The sequence below is a fragment of the Fukomys damarensis genome, unplaced genomic scaffold, assembly GCF_012274545.1.
Source record: "Fukomys damarensis isolate Sample0158 unplaced genomic scaffold, DMR_v1.0_HiC HiC_scaffold_16, whole genome shotgun sequence".
NCBI lineage: Eukaryota > Metazoa > Chordata > Mammalia > Rodentia > Bathyergidae > Fukomys > Fukomys damarensis.
Window position 1 is genome coordinate 12,616,911 of NW_022900928.1, and position 13,305 is coordinate 12,630,215.

General features: G+C 50.2%; 1 protein-coding gene across 1 annotated transcript in view; it reads right to left on the reverse strand.

Annotated features, from left to right (window-relative positions):
• Otog (otogelin) overlaps positions 1 to 13,305 on the reverse strand; it is a 74,246-nt gene that overhangs the window by 31,921 nt on the left and 29,020 nt on the right. Inside the window, exons 24-31 of the mRNA XM_010615147.3 lie at positions 12,116 to 12,223; positions 7,727 to 7,865; positions 5,885 to 6,019; positions 5,478 to 5,624; positions 5,136 to 5,255; positions 3,343 to 3,459; positions 2,686 to 2,842; positions 1,910 to 1,936 (exon numbers count right to left, since the gene is read on the reverse strand). Coding sequence (XP_010613449.1) covers positions 1,910 to 1,936; positions 2,686 to 2,842; positions 3,343 to 3,459; positions 5,136 to 5,255; positions 5,478 to 5,624; positions 5,885 to 6,019; positions 7,727 to 7,865; positions 12,116 to 12,223 — 950 coding nt within the window. The remainder of the gene's footprint in view (positions 1 to 1,909; positions 1,937 to 2,685; positions 2,843 to 3,342; positions 3,460 to 5,135; positions 5,256 to 5,477; positions 5,625 to 5,884; positions 6,020 to 7,726; positions 7,866 to 12,115; positions 12,224 to 13,305) is intronic.

Consider the following 13,305-nt stretch of genomic DNA (forward strand, 5'->3'; position numbering starts at 1 on the left):
GGCCTCCTCCCCACAGCTGCCTGAATCCCTTTCCAGCCATGCTTCCCGGTGACTCAGCCCTGGCTCCCCTTGTCCCTCAGGATAGAATCCAAAGGCCCCAGTTTGAATCCAGGGACTCTTTGCCCCAACCCCATCTCCCCACCGGCCCTCTACTCCCTGGCTTTTGCCACTCTGAACTTCTCTCACTTCTTCCTCGAAAGAGCCGAGCTGCGCCCTAGCTGTGTCTCTGTCATGCTGTTCCCTCCCCCCGAGTAGTCGTCCCTGTTTTGTGCCTGGCAAACACCTACTCAGTCTTCAGGGACTAGTTGAAATGTCACCTCCTTGGTGAGCTCTCCCTGCACCCTCTTCTGTCTCACACACAGACATCGTCGTCCCTCCTCCACTCCACTCTGACAGTCTTTGGAGCAGCCACACACTGGCCACTGCTCTGTGATGAAGATCTGAGTTGGGGTCCCCTCCTGTCTCCCCCATTAGCTGTGAGGCCAGCACACTGTGTGCTATGTTGGTAAATGGTTAACAACCAGCACTCAGGAAAAAAATAAATAAACAGAATCTAAGGTGTAATGCGTTGCTGATTTCCATGGTGTAAATACTCCCAGCAGTGGCTAATTTCAAACCTCCAACTGAATGTGGAGTTAGGGACACACTTGATATAGGCCAGCTCAGCACACTGCTGTGACAGGTCTCATTTACCACTGACACCCCAGCGCCCCACAAGGGCCCAGACGAGAGAAAATGTTGGTAGAGGAACAGAGCGAGGAATGGGTGAGTGGGTGGGTAGGTAGGTGGAAGATGCTAGAAACAGCTTGTCCTTTGCCAGTTACTGCCACCCGAAATGCCACAGAAGGGAGAAAACTCTGCTCAGACTCTTGCTGAAATGTCTTGCCTGATGTCACGATGACCTTGCCAGCCCCAGAAACTGCAATTCTCCCCTTTACAGACTCAACCTTTAGGAGTTAAAGGTTTGGGGCCGTCAGGGGCCCTTGGGGTGAACATTTTGGCTGGACCGTCTCTGCATTGTCCTGCTGTGCCCCAGTCCAGCCCTTGTCTTACAGGTCCCCTACCTTTGGTCCTTTTCTCTAGTCTGTCCCTGCCATCCTACCAGCCATACCCTTCTCAGGGAGGTATTTCTCAAACCATTATCTAATGCATAAAACTGAGGATGAGGTCTTGGGCTACACCCACATGCGCTGACTCCAGAGGGATGGAAACTGGGGGAGGGTTGGGGGCTTGGAAGTCAGGGGTGAACAGCACCAAAGATGGATATGCATCTAACTCTGCCGAGGCCTGACCTTGGCCCAAATGAATGAAATTCAGTGCTAAAAACTACCCCGCCCCCTGTTACCCATTCAGCCCAGTGAAAAATTGACTAAATGGCTCTAATACTGGAAATTAACCTTCTTTGGGTCCTTAGTTATGACCCGTGTCTTCACCCTCATTAATAATCTAGATGTTGAAGCACATCTTGCTACCTTGTGACCTTGGCTGTATTTGAAGATGGATCTGACAGGCTGTATGTTCTGCCTGGCCTTCCTCAGAAAGAGCAGTTTTCATTTGCAATTGCCAAGTGTCATCTTCAGGGAACCCGAGATGACCAGCTGTGGGCCCGAGGAGCTCAATTAGGAGGCCACGGAGCTGGTGTATTGGTGTAAATGGGGCTTTTACCTCCTAGTGAAGCTGCCCTGGGTGAGCACAATCTCTGGCTCCAGATGGGGGCTGCAGGACCCACTGGACAGAGTCCCTGGGCATCCCTGGGCCCTGCACCATCAGGACTCTCTCTACCCGATGCAGTCCCCATGTCACAGTTCTAAGGGCAACACAACCTCAGATTGACTGAGGCTGATGTGACACGAAGGCAGGGCTGGCAGCACCCTGGTCCCTGAGGCTCCACTTGGGGGTGACCACTTACCTTTGTTAAAGAAATCACAGTCATATGCTGGAAGAGAGAACAGAGACTTCTTAAGAGCCAGCACAGAGCCTGGAACAAATGGAAAGAGCCAGGGCTCCCAGCATCCCAGCCTCCCTCCTCCCAGAAGAGCTAGGCCTGTCCTGCCTCCCAAACTCCAAGAGTCAAGGACGGTCTTGGATTCAGGTATCTATGGGAGAGATTATATAGTGGTTCTTCTCGGACCTCCAGCAAAGGCTCAAAGCCTGGCCCTGAGCAGGCCCTTGATAATCTGTTGAATGAGTGAACTAGTGAGCACTGGGCAGCAGGGTATGCTTTGTGTGGTCCTAAAGGGGAGAGGTAGAGGCTCTAGAGGAGGAACACAAGCATAAGACAAAAGCCAGTCTTCCCAGAGCCTGGGGTGAGAAGGGGACCAGGCCTCTCTGCAGTATCTAGTTCAGCACAGAAGCCGCTGGGCAGTGACAAACTCCTACAAGCATGGGCTCAGAGCACCACCTTGTGGCAAATCAAATGGCAGCGCTCCTGGAACTCGCAGCAAAGTGGTCCAGAGCACAGGTTTGCACTACACTATCTGGGGATGGACCTGGCTCCACCACTAAACTGGGTGCCCTCAACTGCCTTAGTTAACCTCTCCCTGGGCTGCAGATTCCTCAAATGTACCTATTTCCTAGGGTCAGTGAACAGCCCCCACCAAGCAGTTGGTACCTGGCACATACTGAGTACTCAATAAATGCAGCCCCCACCCACCCTGTCTGCAATGACCGGTGAGGGACACTCACGGCACAGGCGGGGGGTCCGCCAGTCAATGGCCACCCCGTGCTGGCAGCACTGGTGTGCGTAGGCAGACACGCTGGTGCAGAAGCACTCGCAGTCACCACCCCGGCTGCACCCACACGTGTCCGTCAGGCAGTTTGAGTAAAACCAAGTGACATCAACCTGGGGAGGTCAAAAGTCAGAGGTCAGAGGTCAGATCCTGAATTCAGACCTGCGGCTTTCCAGCCACTGGCCACCAGTTCAGACACAAAGGGGCCATGGCATAGGGTGAGCTATGGGGCAAGGGCCTGGGGGAGGAAGGCAGCCATGGGAAAGGAAATCAGAACTCTAAGGGGTAGGCAGACCCCCACTCAGGACCTAAGCTTTCTCCTCCCCGGCTCAGGGCAGAGCAGGCAAGGGGCTGCACCACAGTCTAAGGCCTGTGAGTTCACTCTGCAGCAGAGCTTCCTGACAAGAAGAGCCAGGCTGAGCGTGCCCACAGAGGGCATGGAAACTGTGCCCAGTCATCTGGGGAAAGGGTCAGACCAGAGGCAGAAGAGTGGTAGAGATGGGTCTCCTCCCTGGACCTAGGTGTCTCTTCCGAGGCTTGGGGGTCTGAGAGCAGAAGGGGCCCCAAGGGAGTGGGAAGGGGCTCCGGAGGGGCCGAAGCGGGGCCCACTCACCACCGGGTGACAGGTCTCAAACACCTCGCTGAGCAGGATGCCGCACTCCTTCTTGGCAAATGGCTCCCGGAGAGGGTTCAGGACACATGTGTCCCGGGGGTCCGGGGTACCCTGGCACTGAAGGGCAGAGATGGGGGCTGCTGACCTGCCCACTCCCAAATGCCTGTTGCAGAGGCATCTGCCCTGCCCCCGCCTCCTGGAGTTCACATCCTGTGTGATCCCTTCCTTGGGGTGGGGGGGCTACAACTCGCTTCAAATCCGGAGAACGTGGAAAACGGATGGGATGGACACGGTTACGTGTGTGATGACCTGGTTATGTTACATAAGACTGCAGAGCCCGTCTTGCTGGCTACAAGGAGGCAAGCAGCTGTGTGGGGAGCCCACAAGGCCTGAAGTGTGGGCTGCCTCCAGGGGCTGAGGGTGGCCTCGGGCCAACAGCTAACCAAAGAGCTGGATCTTCACTTCCACAGTTGGAAGGAGCTAGGTGCCACCCACAGCCACGGGAGGAGGCAGGGAAACAATGCCTTCCCGTGAACCCTCCAGGAGACAGTCTATCCTGCCTGTCACCTCGATGCCACCTAGGAGTCACTAAGCACAGGACCAAATTATGTGCCCTGATTCCTGACCCAAATAAACTGAGGTAAGATGCCTGTGTTGTTTAATGCCGCTGAGCCTAATAATATTGTCACACAGTAACAGATAACTAACACACATTTCTCTCATGTCTGCCGAACCTGTTTCTTCAGGCCTACGTTTCCACTGGAGCACCCCAGAATGTGCCTAAAGGTATAATAAACAACAAAGAGATAAGGGGCACACGGTGGGGGCAATGAGAAAGGGCCGAGTTAGGACAGGAACAGCTTTGCCCACCTCTGGACTGAACGAGCTCCTGGCCACACCCAACTGCTCTGCCTACTCCATCTACACAAACTCATCTCCAACTACCCCTCAGCAGAGAATAAGGTCACTTAGTTAAGCAGACGAGTAGATCGCACTCATATCACCATTCTCCACTGCTGTACCCATGACAGACAGAAGTAGTAGATCACAGTCCTCCTCCTGGCTGAACGTGACACAAGGCTTAGGTATTTCTCAATGCAGCTCTCCAGGCAGCCTCTTCTGACTGCTCAGATTTGTCACATGAAGTGAAAGCTATGCACCTCTCCTGGCACAGCCCCCTCACATCACTGAGGACCACTCAGAAGACAGGATCTACTCAAGGTCACCCACAAAGTTAGTGGATGATCCAAGACAAAAGAAACCAGGCCTACAGCTCCGTTTGGTGCTGTTTCCCTCCGTAAATCACAGCTTAGCAGCCTCGCTGGGAATCTTACAAGACTCAGGGACGCTTCTCTCATTCCTGCCCCTGCCAGCACTGTCCTCCCTCTCAGAGGCCTTCTCTCCGATGCATTCATCCAACCAAACAGGGCCTCCCCTTTAACCCCAGTCCCAGCCCCAGCCCCCAGGGTTATGTCAAGCCTGTGAGTGTCTTCTCTGTGCCATAATAATGCCAGGTACCAGAGTCATGGGCATAGATAGATAAGACCATTATGCTTCTATAAGCTTCACCCTCCCCACAAAGTGGCCATCTCTCCCAGGATGGGGACTTTGCCCCCTTCCAACCACTGCCCCTGGGACTTGGCCACATCCTTAGGCCACAGGACAGTCTAGGGGCTGCCAGTCAGGGGCTGGGAGAACATTCTCAGGAGCAGAATGATGCGGACATCCCTCTTCCCTGACCTGGAGTGAGGGGTGCAGCCAGTCTGGGAAGGCTTTGCCGGGGGACGATTTACCTCAACGGCAGCCCAGCTGCTGCCAAACTCCTGCGGGTTGGTTAACTCTAGGTTCTCCGGTGTCCGCATTTCATTGATGGTTTTTAAGTCAAAGTTCCCACAGAGGCCTGCCAGCTGGCCCTGAAAGAAGGGCACCAGGTCGGTGCAGGCATGGCAGGGGTGAGCCCAGGCCAGGAGTCAGCACCGTGGACCTAGACGGGCTGCAGTGTGAGGAGGGGTGGGCCATGTCAGGGGAGGAGGGGCACAGAGTGGGGAGGGGCTGGACAGGCCAGAGGCGGGCTCTTCTCCGCTCCTTGGGAGGGACACCCAGCAGCGTGGCTCAGGCTCTGCTTATGTGACTACCTGCCACTGAGGCCCAGCCTGCACGTGCACCGTGGTCCTCTGGTCCCACAGGAGGGTGATGTGCTCCCGGGGGAAATGCACCAGCGTGAAGAACCCTGCTTGCCACGTGTGCACCTCCTGCTTCTTGTCCAGGAAGCTCTCAGGACTCTAGAGGGGCAGACGGTCAGTCTTCAGGCCTGAGTGTCCCTGATGCCTAGGTCAGCTGCAAAGCCCAGCCCGGCTCCAGGACGTCGTCAATGCTTCTGCCTCCCTTGTGCAGTGACACCAATTTTTTTGCTCCTGATCCCACCCAAGAAAGTCAGCCTTGGCCCCTGACATGGTGGCACCATGGTCTGCAGCTGTCCCTGACCCCGCCCCTAGGTAGCCTGTATTTTGTCTACTCAACCCTCACCAGCACCAGGCCTTACAGGATTTCCCGAGTCGTCATCAAAGATGATGAGTGAGTTCCCAACATGGATGGAAAGAAATTTCCTGCAGATGATGCCAGAACTGTAGCAGTTTACATTTTCTACAATCACAGAGAAGCTGAAATCCGATGTGCTCTGGGGAGAAGAAAAGGGAAGCCAATAAAACCAGGGAGAGAAAAGATCTTGCTGATAGCACAGAGGTGGTGGAGGGACATGAGCTTTGAAGTAGGTTTCAGTCGACTTCTTATTAGCTGTGTGACTTTGGACAACTTACTCGAGTTCTCTGATAGCCCTGTCTCTGGGTGCCCGGTATGGTATTTAGCATGGAGTAACTCTCCCAAAAGTATGCAACGAACGAATGAGTCAAGTAATTGATATAATAGAGATGTTTGATGTTGACAGGGGCACTGTCCTACCTGAACTCTTGATGTAAACCTCGTTTGGAGGGCTATTTGCCAGCAACAAACATTTTAAAGGACGTAACTTTTTGTACAGCAATTCTACTTCTAAGAATCTAGAAATGCATCCATACAACTAGTTGCTTCAATTTTTAAACACTGGAAGCAACCTAAATGCTGACCCGGGGGATATAATAAAATAAATGAGTATATTTTGTCTATTGCACATGCTATCCCACTCTTTTGTTTGTTTGTTTTTTTGAGTCAGGGTCTCACTATGTAGTTGAGGCTGACCTGGATCTCACTGTGTAGCCCAGGCTGGCCTCGAACTCACAGCGATCCTCCTGCCTCAGCCTCCCAAGTGCTGGGATTACAGGCATGCGCCACCACGCCCGGTATCCCACTCTTAAAAAGAAAAAACAAGTACACACTGACAATGTGAGATAATGCCCAAAGTATATTTTTTAAAAATCGCAGAACTCTATTAATATAAATGTGTGTCCGCACAAGTGTATATATGCGTGCATGCAATGTGTGTGCAAACATGTTTATGATGGAAAATGATCTTGTGGGATTCATCCCTGTTAGGAGATGTTATGCGGCAGGGGATAGGAACAAAGAAGTGAAGGGAAATGTATGTTTTCAATATGTTCTTCTGTGTTGTTTAACATTTTAATGACAAGCATGTGATACTTTTGAAATTTTTAAAAGTAAAATAAGTCAATAATCTTCATCGTGGGGAGCTATAGGAATTATGTGAAAGACCCCAGCACAGTGCCTGCCCTACTCAGAGACCTCTTGCATAAAAGGTTTCATCACTGTTGTTATTATTGCTATTGCTCATGTATGGTGAGATGGACAGGCCCTAGCAAAACCATGCTGCCCTGGTGTGTCTGGCACTGTCCCACCTGCACTGTGGGTGCCCTCTCTCCCTTGGGGGACCTTGCCTCCACTGTGCCACCCACGTCACCACTCCTCTCCCTCTGGGTGAACCAAGGTCTTTAAGATGTGAGTCAATAGTGACACTAACTTTCCAGCTGCTGAGGACTAGCTGATGACCTGGATCTAGTTCCTTAACTTCCCAAGTTGTTCATCTGTAATCTAATCTTGTAGGTTGCTGCTAGATTAAATGAAAGAATCCACAAATATGGCTCAGTACCAGGGTACACACTGCAATAAAAGCTCAAAAGCCATTAACTCTTTCTCCTACAGGCAGCAAAAGAGCAATCTCCTCAGACCCAACAGGGCCAGGTTATAGTGGTGAATGGACAGGCAGCGGGGTTTTCTGCAGGTCCAACAGCTGCACCTCCGGTCTCAGACCCTCTTCCCACCCAGTCATGCACCTAAGTGGAGACCAGAGCACAAAAGTGCCTGGACAGGTCCTTGGCCCCAGCTGCTGTGGGTCCCCATGGAGCTAGTTGGGCAGACACACCCAGGAACTCACCTTGATCAGGTGCACTTTGCAGGCTCCCACAAAGTCAAACGGGAGCCCATCGAAGGTGCGGTAATGCCGGTCGCCGTAGGCAGTGCAGGTGGAGGCGCAGGGGTGCAGGGTGCACTGGAATAAGCCCTGCTGGCAGAAGCTGAAACACACAACCAGCTCGCAGTTCCTCCCCACCTCATAGCCAAATGCCCTTGACAGAGGTATTGCCTGCTGAACATACCCTGTGTGCCCTTGGACGAGGGGTCAACAGACATCATCAACCCTCAACGGAAGCCTGGAGGGTGTGACTGTGACCCCTATTTTATGCAGGAAACATGGGACTCACAGAGGTTAAGGACCCCCAGCCAATAAGCAATCGAGCTGAGATTTAACCCACGTCTCTGTGACTCCAAAGTCCACATTGTTAGCACTCCATTTCTTCATCCAACAAATATTAGGTACCTACGATATCCCAGGCGTTCTTTCTTCCAGGAGTTTGAGATATACCAGTGAACAAAACAGCAAAACAAATGAAATACATATAATACCCTCTGCCTTTTCTAGAAGATGAAAGATATACGCTGAAAAAGTGTTAAAATGTTTAGTTTGAGTAAGTAATAGAATGCACTGAAAGGTAGAGCATGCCGTGGGAAGCAGGATGAAGGAACTGGGAAAGGTTGTGGGAAGGGGCTCCGATGTTGAATAGGGCAGGCAGGAAACAGGTAAGCAGAGACCAAAAGGAAGTGAAAGAGCGAACTGTATGGACGTCACAAAGAAGGGTGTTCTGGGAAGACACCCTAGGGAACACCCAGAAGGTAACACGGCTAGAATTGATGGCATATGGGCAAGACAGTAGAAGAGGAATTGAGAGAGGCGATCGATGCCCAGACGACATGGGTCTGAGAAGGCCCCTTAAGAATGTCAGCTTTTGCTACGAATGAGAGAAGTCGCTGGAGGATGTGACCCCAGGAATGACAAGCCTGGTTTGCGTTCTGCTCTGACTGCTGCATTGAGCCTAAAGTGAGGGGGCTTAAGGGGAAGCAGAAAATCAGGAGGAAACTGGGGCAAATCAGGGACGAGACAGACAATGGTGGCTCAGATAAGGCGAACAGTAGTGGAAGGAGGAAGAAGTAGTCAAATCTGGGGTGCATTTTGAAGGCAGAATGAAAAGGATTTGCAGACAGCTTGGATGTGGGTAATGAGCAAGAAGACTCAGGATGACTCTAGCGTTTTTGGTCTGCATAACGAGAGGGAATTAAGTGTTCCTTAACCCTGATAGGAAAGTCTGAGGGAGAAGCAAGTTTGAGGGGACAATTCAAGTGCTCATCCTGAGATGCCCTGAGTTTGAGATGTCCGTTAGATGTGCACGTGGTGATGCTCGTTAAATAGGTGATGTCTGTGTTGGGAGTTCAGAAGAGTTACTGCAGTCTACAGGTAGAAATCTAGGAGCCGTCTCCATATGGGTGAGCCTTATAGTTTTGAAGCTAGGTGAGTTGACCAAGGGAATGGATATAAATACCTGAGAGAAGAGGTTCCTTGAGATACTTCCTTCTGAAAAGGGTACAGAAGAAGAGCCAGCACAGGAAACTAAGGAGAAGTAATAAATTTAGGAGGAAAACCAAGAAAGCATGGTCTTCCAGAGGCCACATGAATACAGGCATCAAGGAGGAAGGAATGATCAGCAAGTAATCAACTGCTAAATCGTGTTACTAGGCCTTGGGAGATGAAGACCAGGAAATGACATCAATATAGCAACACTGAGGTTACTGGTGACCTTGAGAGGAACAGTTTTGATGACACGATGGGGAAAATGCCTAAGTTTGGCATTCTCTCTAAAATAAAAGGGTGAGGAGATGAAAATTGGAAACACCAAGTACAGTGAGGTTTTTCAAGATTTTCTGCAATAGAAGGTGAGAAGAGAAATAGGTTTACTGGGAATTTGGATGTTTATCAAACCAGACACTTTTATACAGTGATGATGATCCAACAGAGAATGACACGTTGATTAGGTGGGACAGAAGTTACAACAGAACAGACAGGGCAAGACAACTGAGCCTGCACGTTACCATGCAAAACTGCCACCCGTTTCCAAGGAAACGATGACAGCACCGGACCTTGTGTTTAGGAGGAAGGGAAGGGAAGACACAAAGGATGAGAGGCTGTAGGGAAGTACAGTGGTCCCTGGATTAGAAATCCCTGTGGGGTCGGAGAAGTGAGAGAATCGGGGTACCAGAGGGAGTGGGGTTGAAGACAATGAGAGGTGGGGTATAGGCGTTTTGAGTTACTAGAAATGACAAGAGCAAGCAGAGGGCTACTTACACCATGAGGGTGGAGGAAGACGAAGGAACTGAGGTCCCAGGAGATACTGGACATTGAAGTCTCCAAGAACTAGGGCAGAGGTGGAGTTAGATAAAGGAACAGTGGGTCCAGAGCTAAAATCTTTAGGAGTAAAGAAGCACGACCTGGGATGCATGTGTAGCAATTATGAAAGGGGTTCTTTCCACTCGCACACCAGAGACGCACTCAGTCATTCACGTCTCCTGAGGCTGCAACTCCGAGTCTTCCTCAGCCTGTGTATACATCCAGTCACACCCCACCCCAATGGTTTACAGCCAAAATGTCCATGCAGGGTTGGCAACACTCCCACAGTGGCTGACTCAAGGCTGCCAAAGTGACGTGACTGAACAGAGATTTGTGAAGAGATAGGCAGCCGAGCCCCATTCTGGGGGACAGATCCCACCAAATGCCCAAGCCAGGCACACCTCCAGGGCCCACCTCACCACAGAGAGCTGGAGTAGTCACACATGCTCTTCGTGAGGGAATGTTGAGAAGGTTGTGTACATGGGTTTGGAGGGTGGAATTCAAAAATCCAATTACATAAAAACTTACCCATATATTTCCCAGTTTCCTAAAGAAGAGAGGATACCCATCCCATGGCCAGTTAGCATTTCCTAGGAAGATAGAGCCTCTTCCCATCAGAGCTCCAAATCCTAAAATACTCCCAGCGGTAACTGGCTCTGGCCCCAGACTCTGCCCACCACCTTCTGCCTTGGACCTGATTTCCAAGGCCAGTGTGTTCACAGGAAAGGACTCAACAGAACCTAGCTATCCTCCTGCCTGCAGGTTGGGGTGCAGGACTGGGGGCTGGAATCCAACAAAATGACAAAAGCAGGTCAGTCTCTGAGCCAGAGTACCCTTGGACAAGTCCAAGCCATCTATCCCTAATCTCTCACCATATGCACCTGGCAGCCAGGTTAGCCCTGGTCCATCACAGTCACAAAACCCTACAAACACTTGAGAGCTCCGTGTCCTGACATTAAACCCAGAAGATCCTGGAATCAGACAGCCAGGGCTCTAATCCTAGATCCAACCCTGATGATCTGAGGAAAACTGCCTTGGAGCAGGTTGTGAGAAGGCCATGACCATCCTCTGAAGCAGAGAAGCAGAACAGTTTCCACCCCAGCGTGGGAGCTAGCTGGATGGATCTCCAAGAGGGAGCCTCTCTGGGATTCTCTGCAGAGCTCCTGGGTCCCAGTGCCAGGGGCTTCCTGTTCACATTAGGCCGCCCCTGCTTGGTTCTTAACACTGGAACAGGAGCTGAGTTTGCTCTTCAACATCAGGGCACCGGTTTATTATTTCTCACCCCCTCCCCAGTGCTTTCTCCATCAGAAGGCTGTGTCTGCCTAGTATCTACTCCTGCTGCCTGACCTAGCACAGGTTCTACACAACCAGATCTGAGTCTGTTGCCATGGAACCCAGCCTAGACGCATATACTCCGCTATATGTATACGCACATTACTGAGCATAGTGTGCATATTCTCCATATACACTCTTACTTTTGTATACAGGCTTGTATATATTCACAGACCAAAAAATGCACACTGACACATATATATTCACTCACATGTGGGCATAAATATATATGTGCAATGCACACACATAATTACATACCTTGTACAAACATGTCCACACACACTAAAGTATATGAACACAAATATATATAATCATTCCTACATTTATACCCAAATATCTAATTGTATATATTCATGAACATATTCAGATTTACAAATATCTGTCCTTTCATCCAAATACATGCATGTTCATCAATGCAGTCTGTGATTTGTGCCCACTTACATGTTCATTTAAATGTGCAAACACATTCTCATGCAAGTATCCACATCCCTAGACATGTTGACTAAACTTACACTCATGTAAGTAGTCTCAAAACTCCAAAACATTATTTTATAGACACACACTTGTGTATGTACGTGAACCCTTACAAAACATACAACCATGCAGCATGAATATAAACACAGTAGAAGGGGAGTGCTACATTATACTCATGATTACATGTTTCACACCCACACCCTTCCTAGCAAAAAGCAAAGCCTGCTCAGGGCCCTCACTTACCAGGTATGGCAGGGAGACGTCACCTGGTCCCCAGGGAAATACTCCTTCCCCTTCCAAGTGCATGGGCACTCCTCTGGCAGGAAACATGCATCCCCATGTCTGAGCAGGCTGTAGGAACACAGCAAGCAAGGGATCAGGAGAGCTCGCCTCCTAGATCTGCATTCTGTGGAAAAGTACGCAACACGTGTATACCCCAGGTGGGTCTCAGCATTGATCCTAGAAGAGACCAACCATGTGCCACTCCCATCCTGTTGCTTCCCAGCGAAGCTGAGGCAACTTGGTAAATGGAAAAACCAGAAGCAGGCTTGGCCCAGTTCAGAAGTCTCTGCCATTCAGACACAGCTGCCCTGGTCAGGAAGATGCCAGTTACCATTTAGGCACTAAGGTTAAACTAATAAACAGATAACAGTCGTGGACACCGGCCCTCCTACCAGTTGTTCATGGAGCTCTCAGACCACGAGTGGCAAAGCCACAGTGCTACCACCTTCTTGTCTGGTTTCCATATAATCTGATCCACTCCAGGCAGGAGCCATGGACAACTCTGGCAATTTATTGCAGTCCTCAGGTCACAATTTCAGGCCATGCCCAGGTATCACCGGGGTACAGTTGAGGCAAGGGTAAGACTACAAGCTTTGGCAAGAAGCAAATTTTAGTTTTAAGTCCAGGATCTGCATAGGACAAGCTATTTAACCTTCTTATTTTATTTTTCAAAGAAAAATTAGTATATAGTTTTAAAAGTCATAGAGAAACCCTGCTTCAGAGACTATAAAAAGAGTCTTTAGTTAGTTCCTCCCTGTATTCAGATTTTCTGCCTGGAAGCCCTTTCTGGACGACTGTGCAGAAAGATGAAATTTAAGCAGAGATCCATGGGTCACTCAGCAGAAGAGACAAACTGAAGTTCAGGGCTTCTGAGGTGGCTCCAGATCAAGATATAGAATAGGAGGGATCTTCTCGGGGAAAGAGTTTGGGATTCTGCATAGATGCTACCTTAAGTCTTTGGCTAAATACTAAATTGGGCATAAGCGAGAAAAGATTTCTGAAGGCTTGGTATGTGTCAGCTGTTGAGCAAGTGTGAGATTAATGAAGATTTCTGGTGCAATGCAGTTCTGGGAGATGTCAGGATTCTGTCTTAGAAGGAATTCCTTTAACACCTCAGGCTTTGGGAATAGTGGTTCTGTAGACAAACTAAC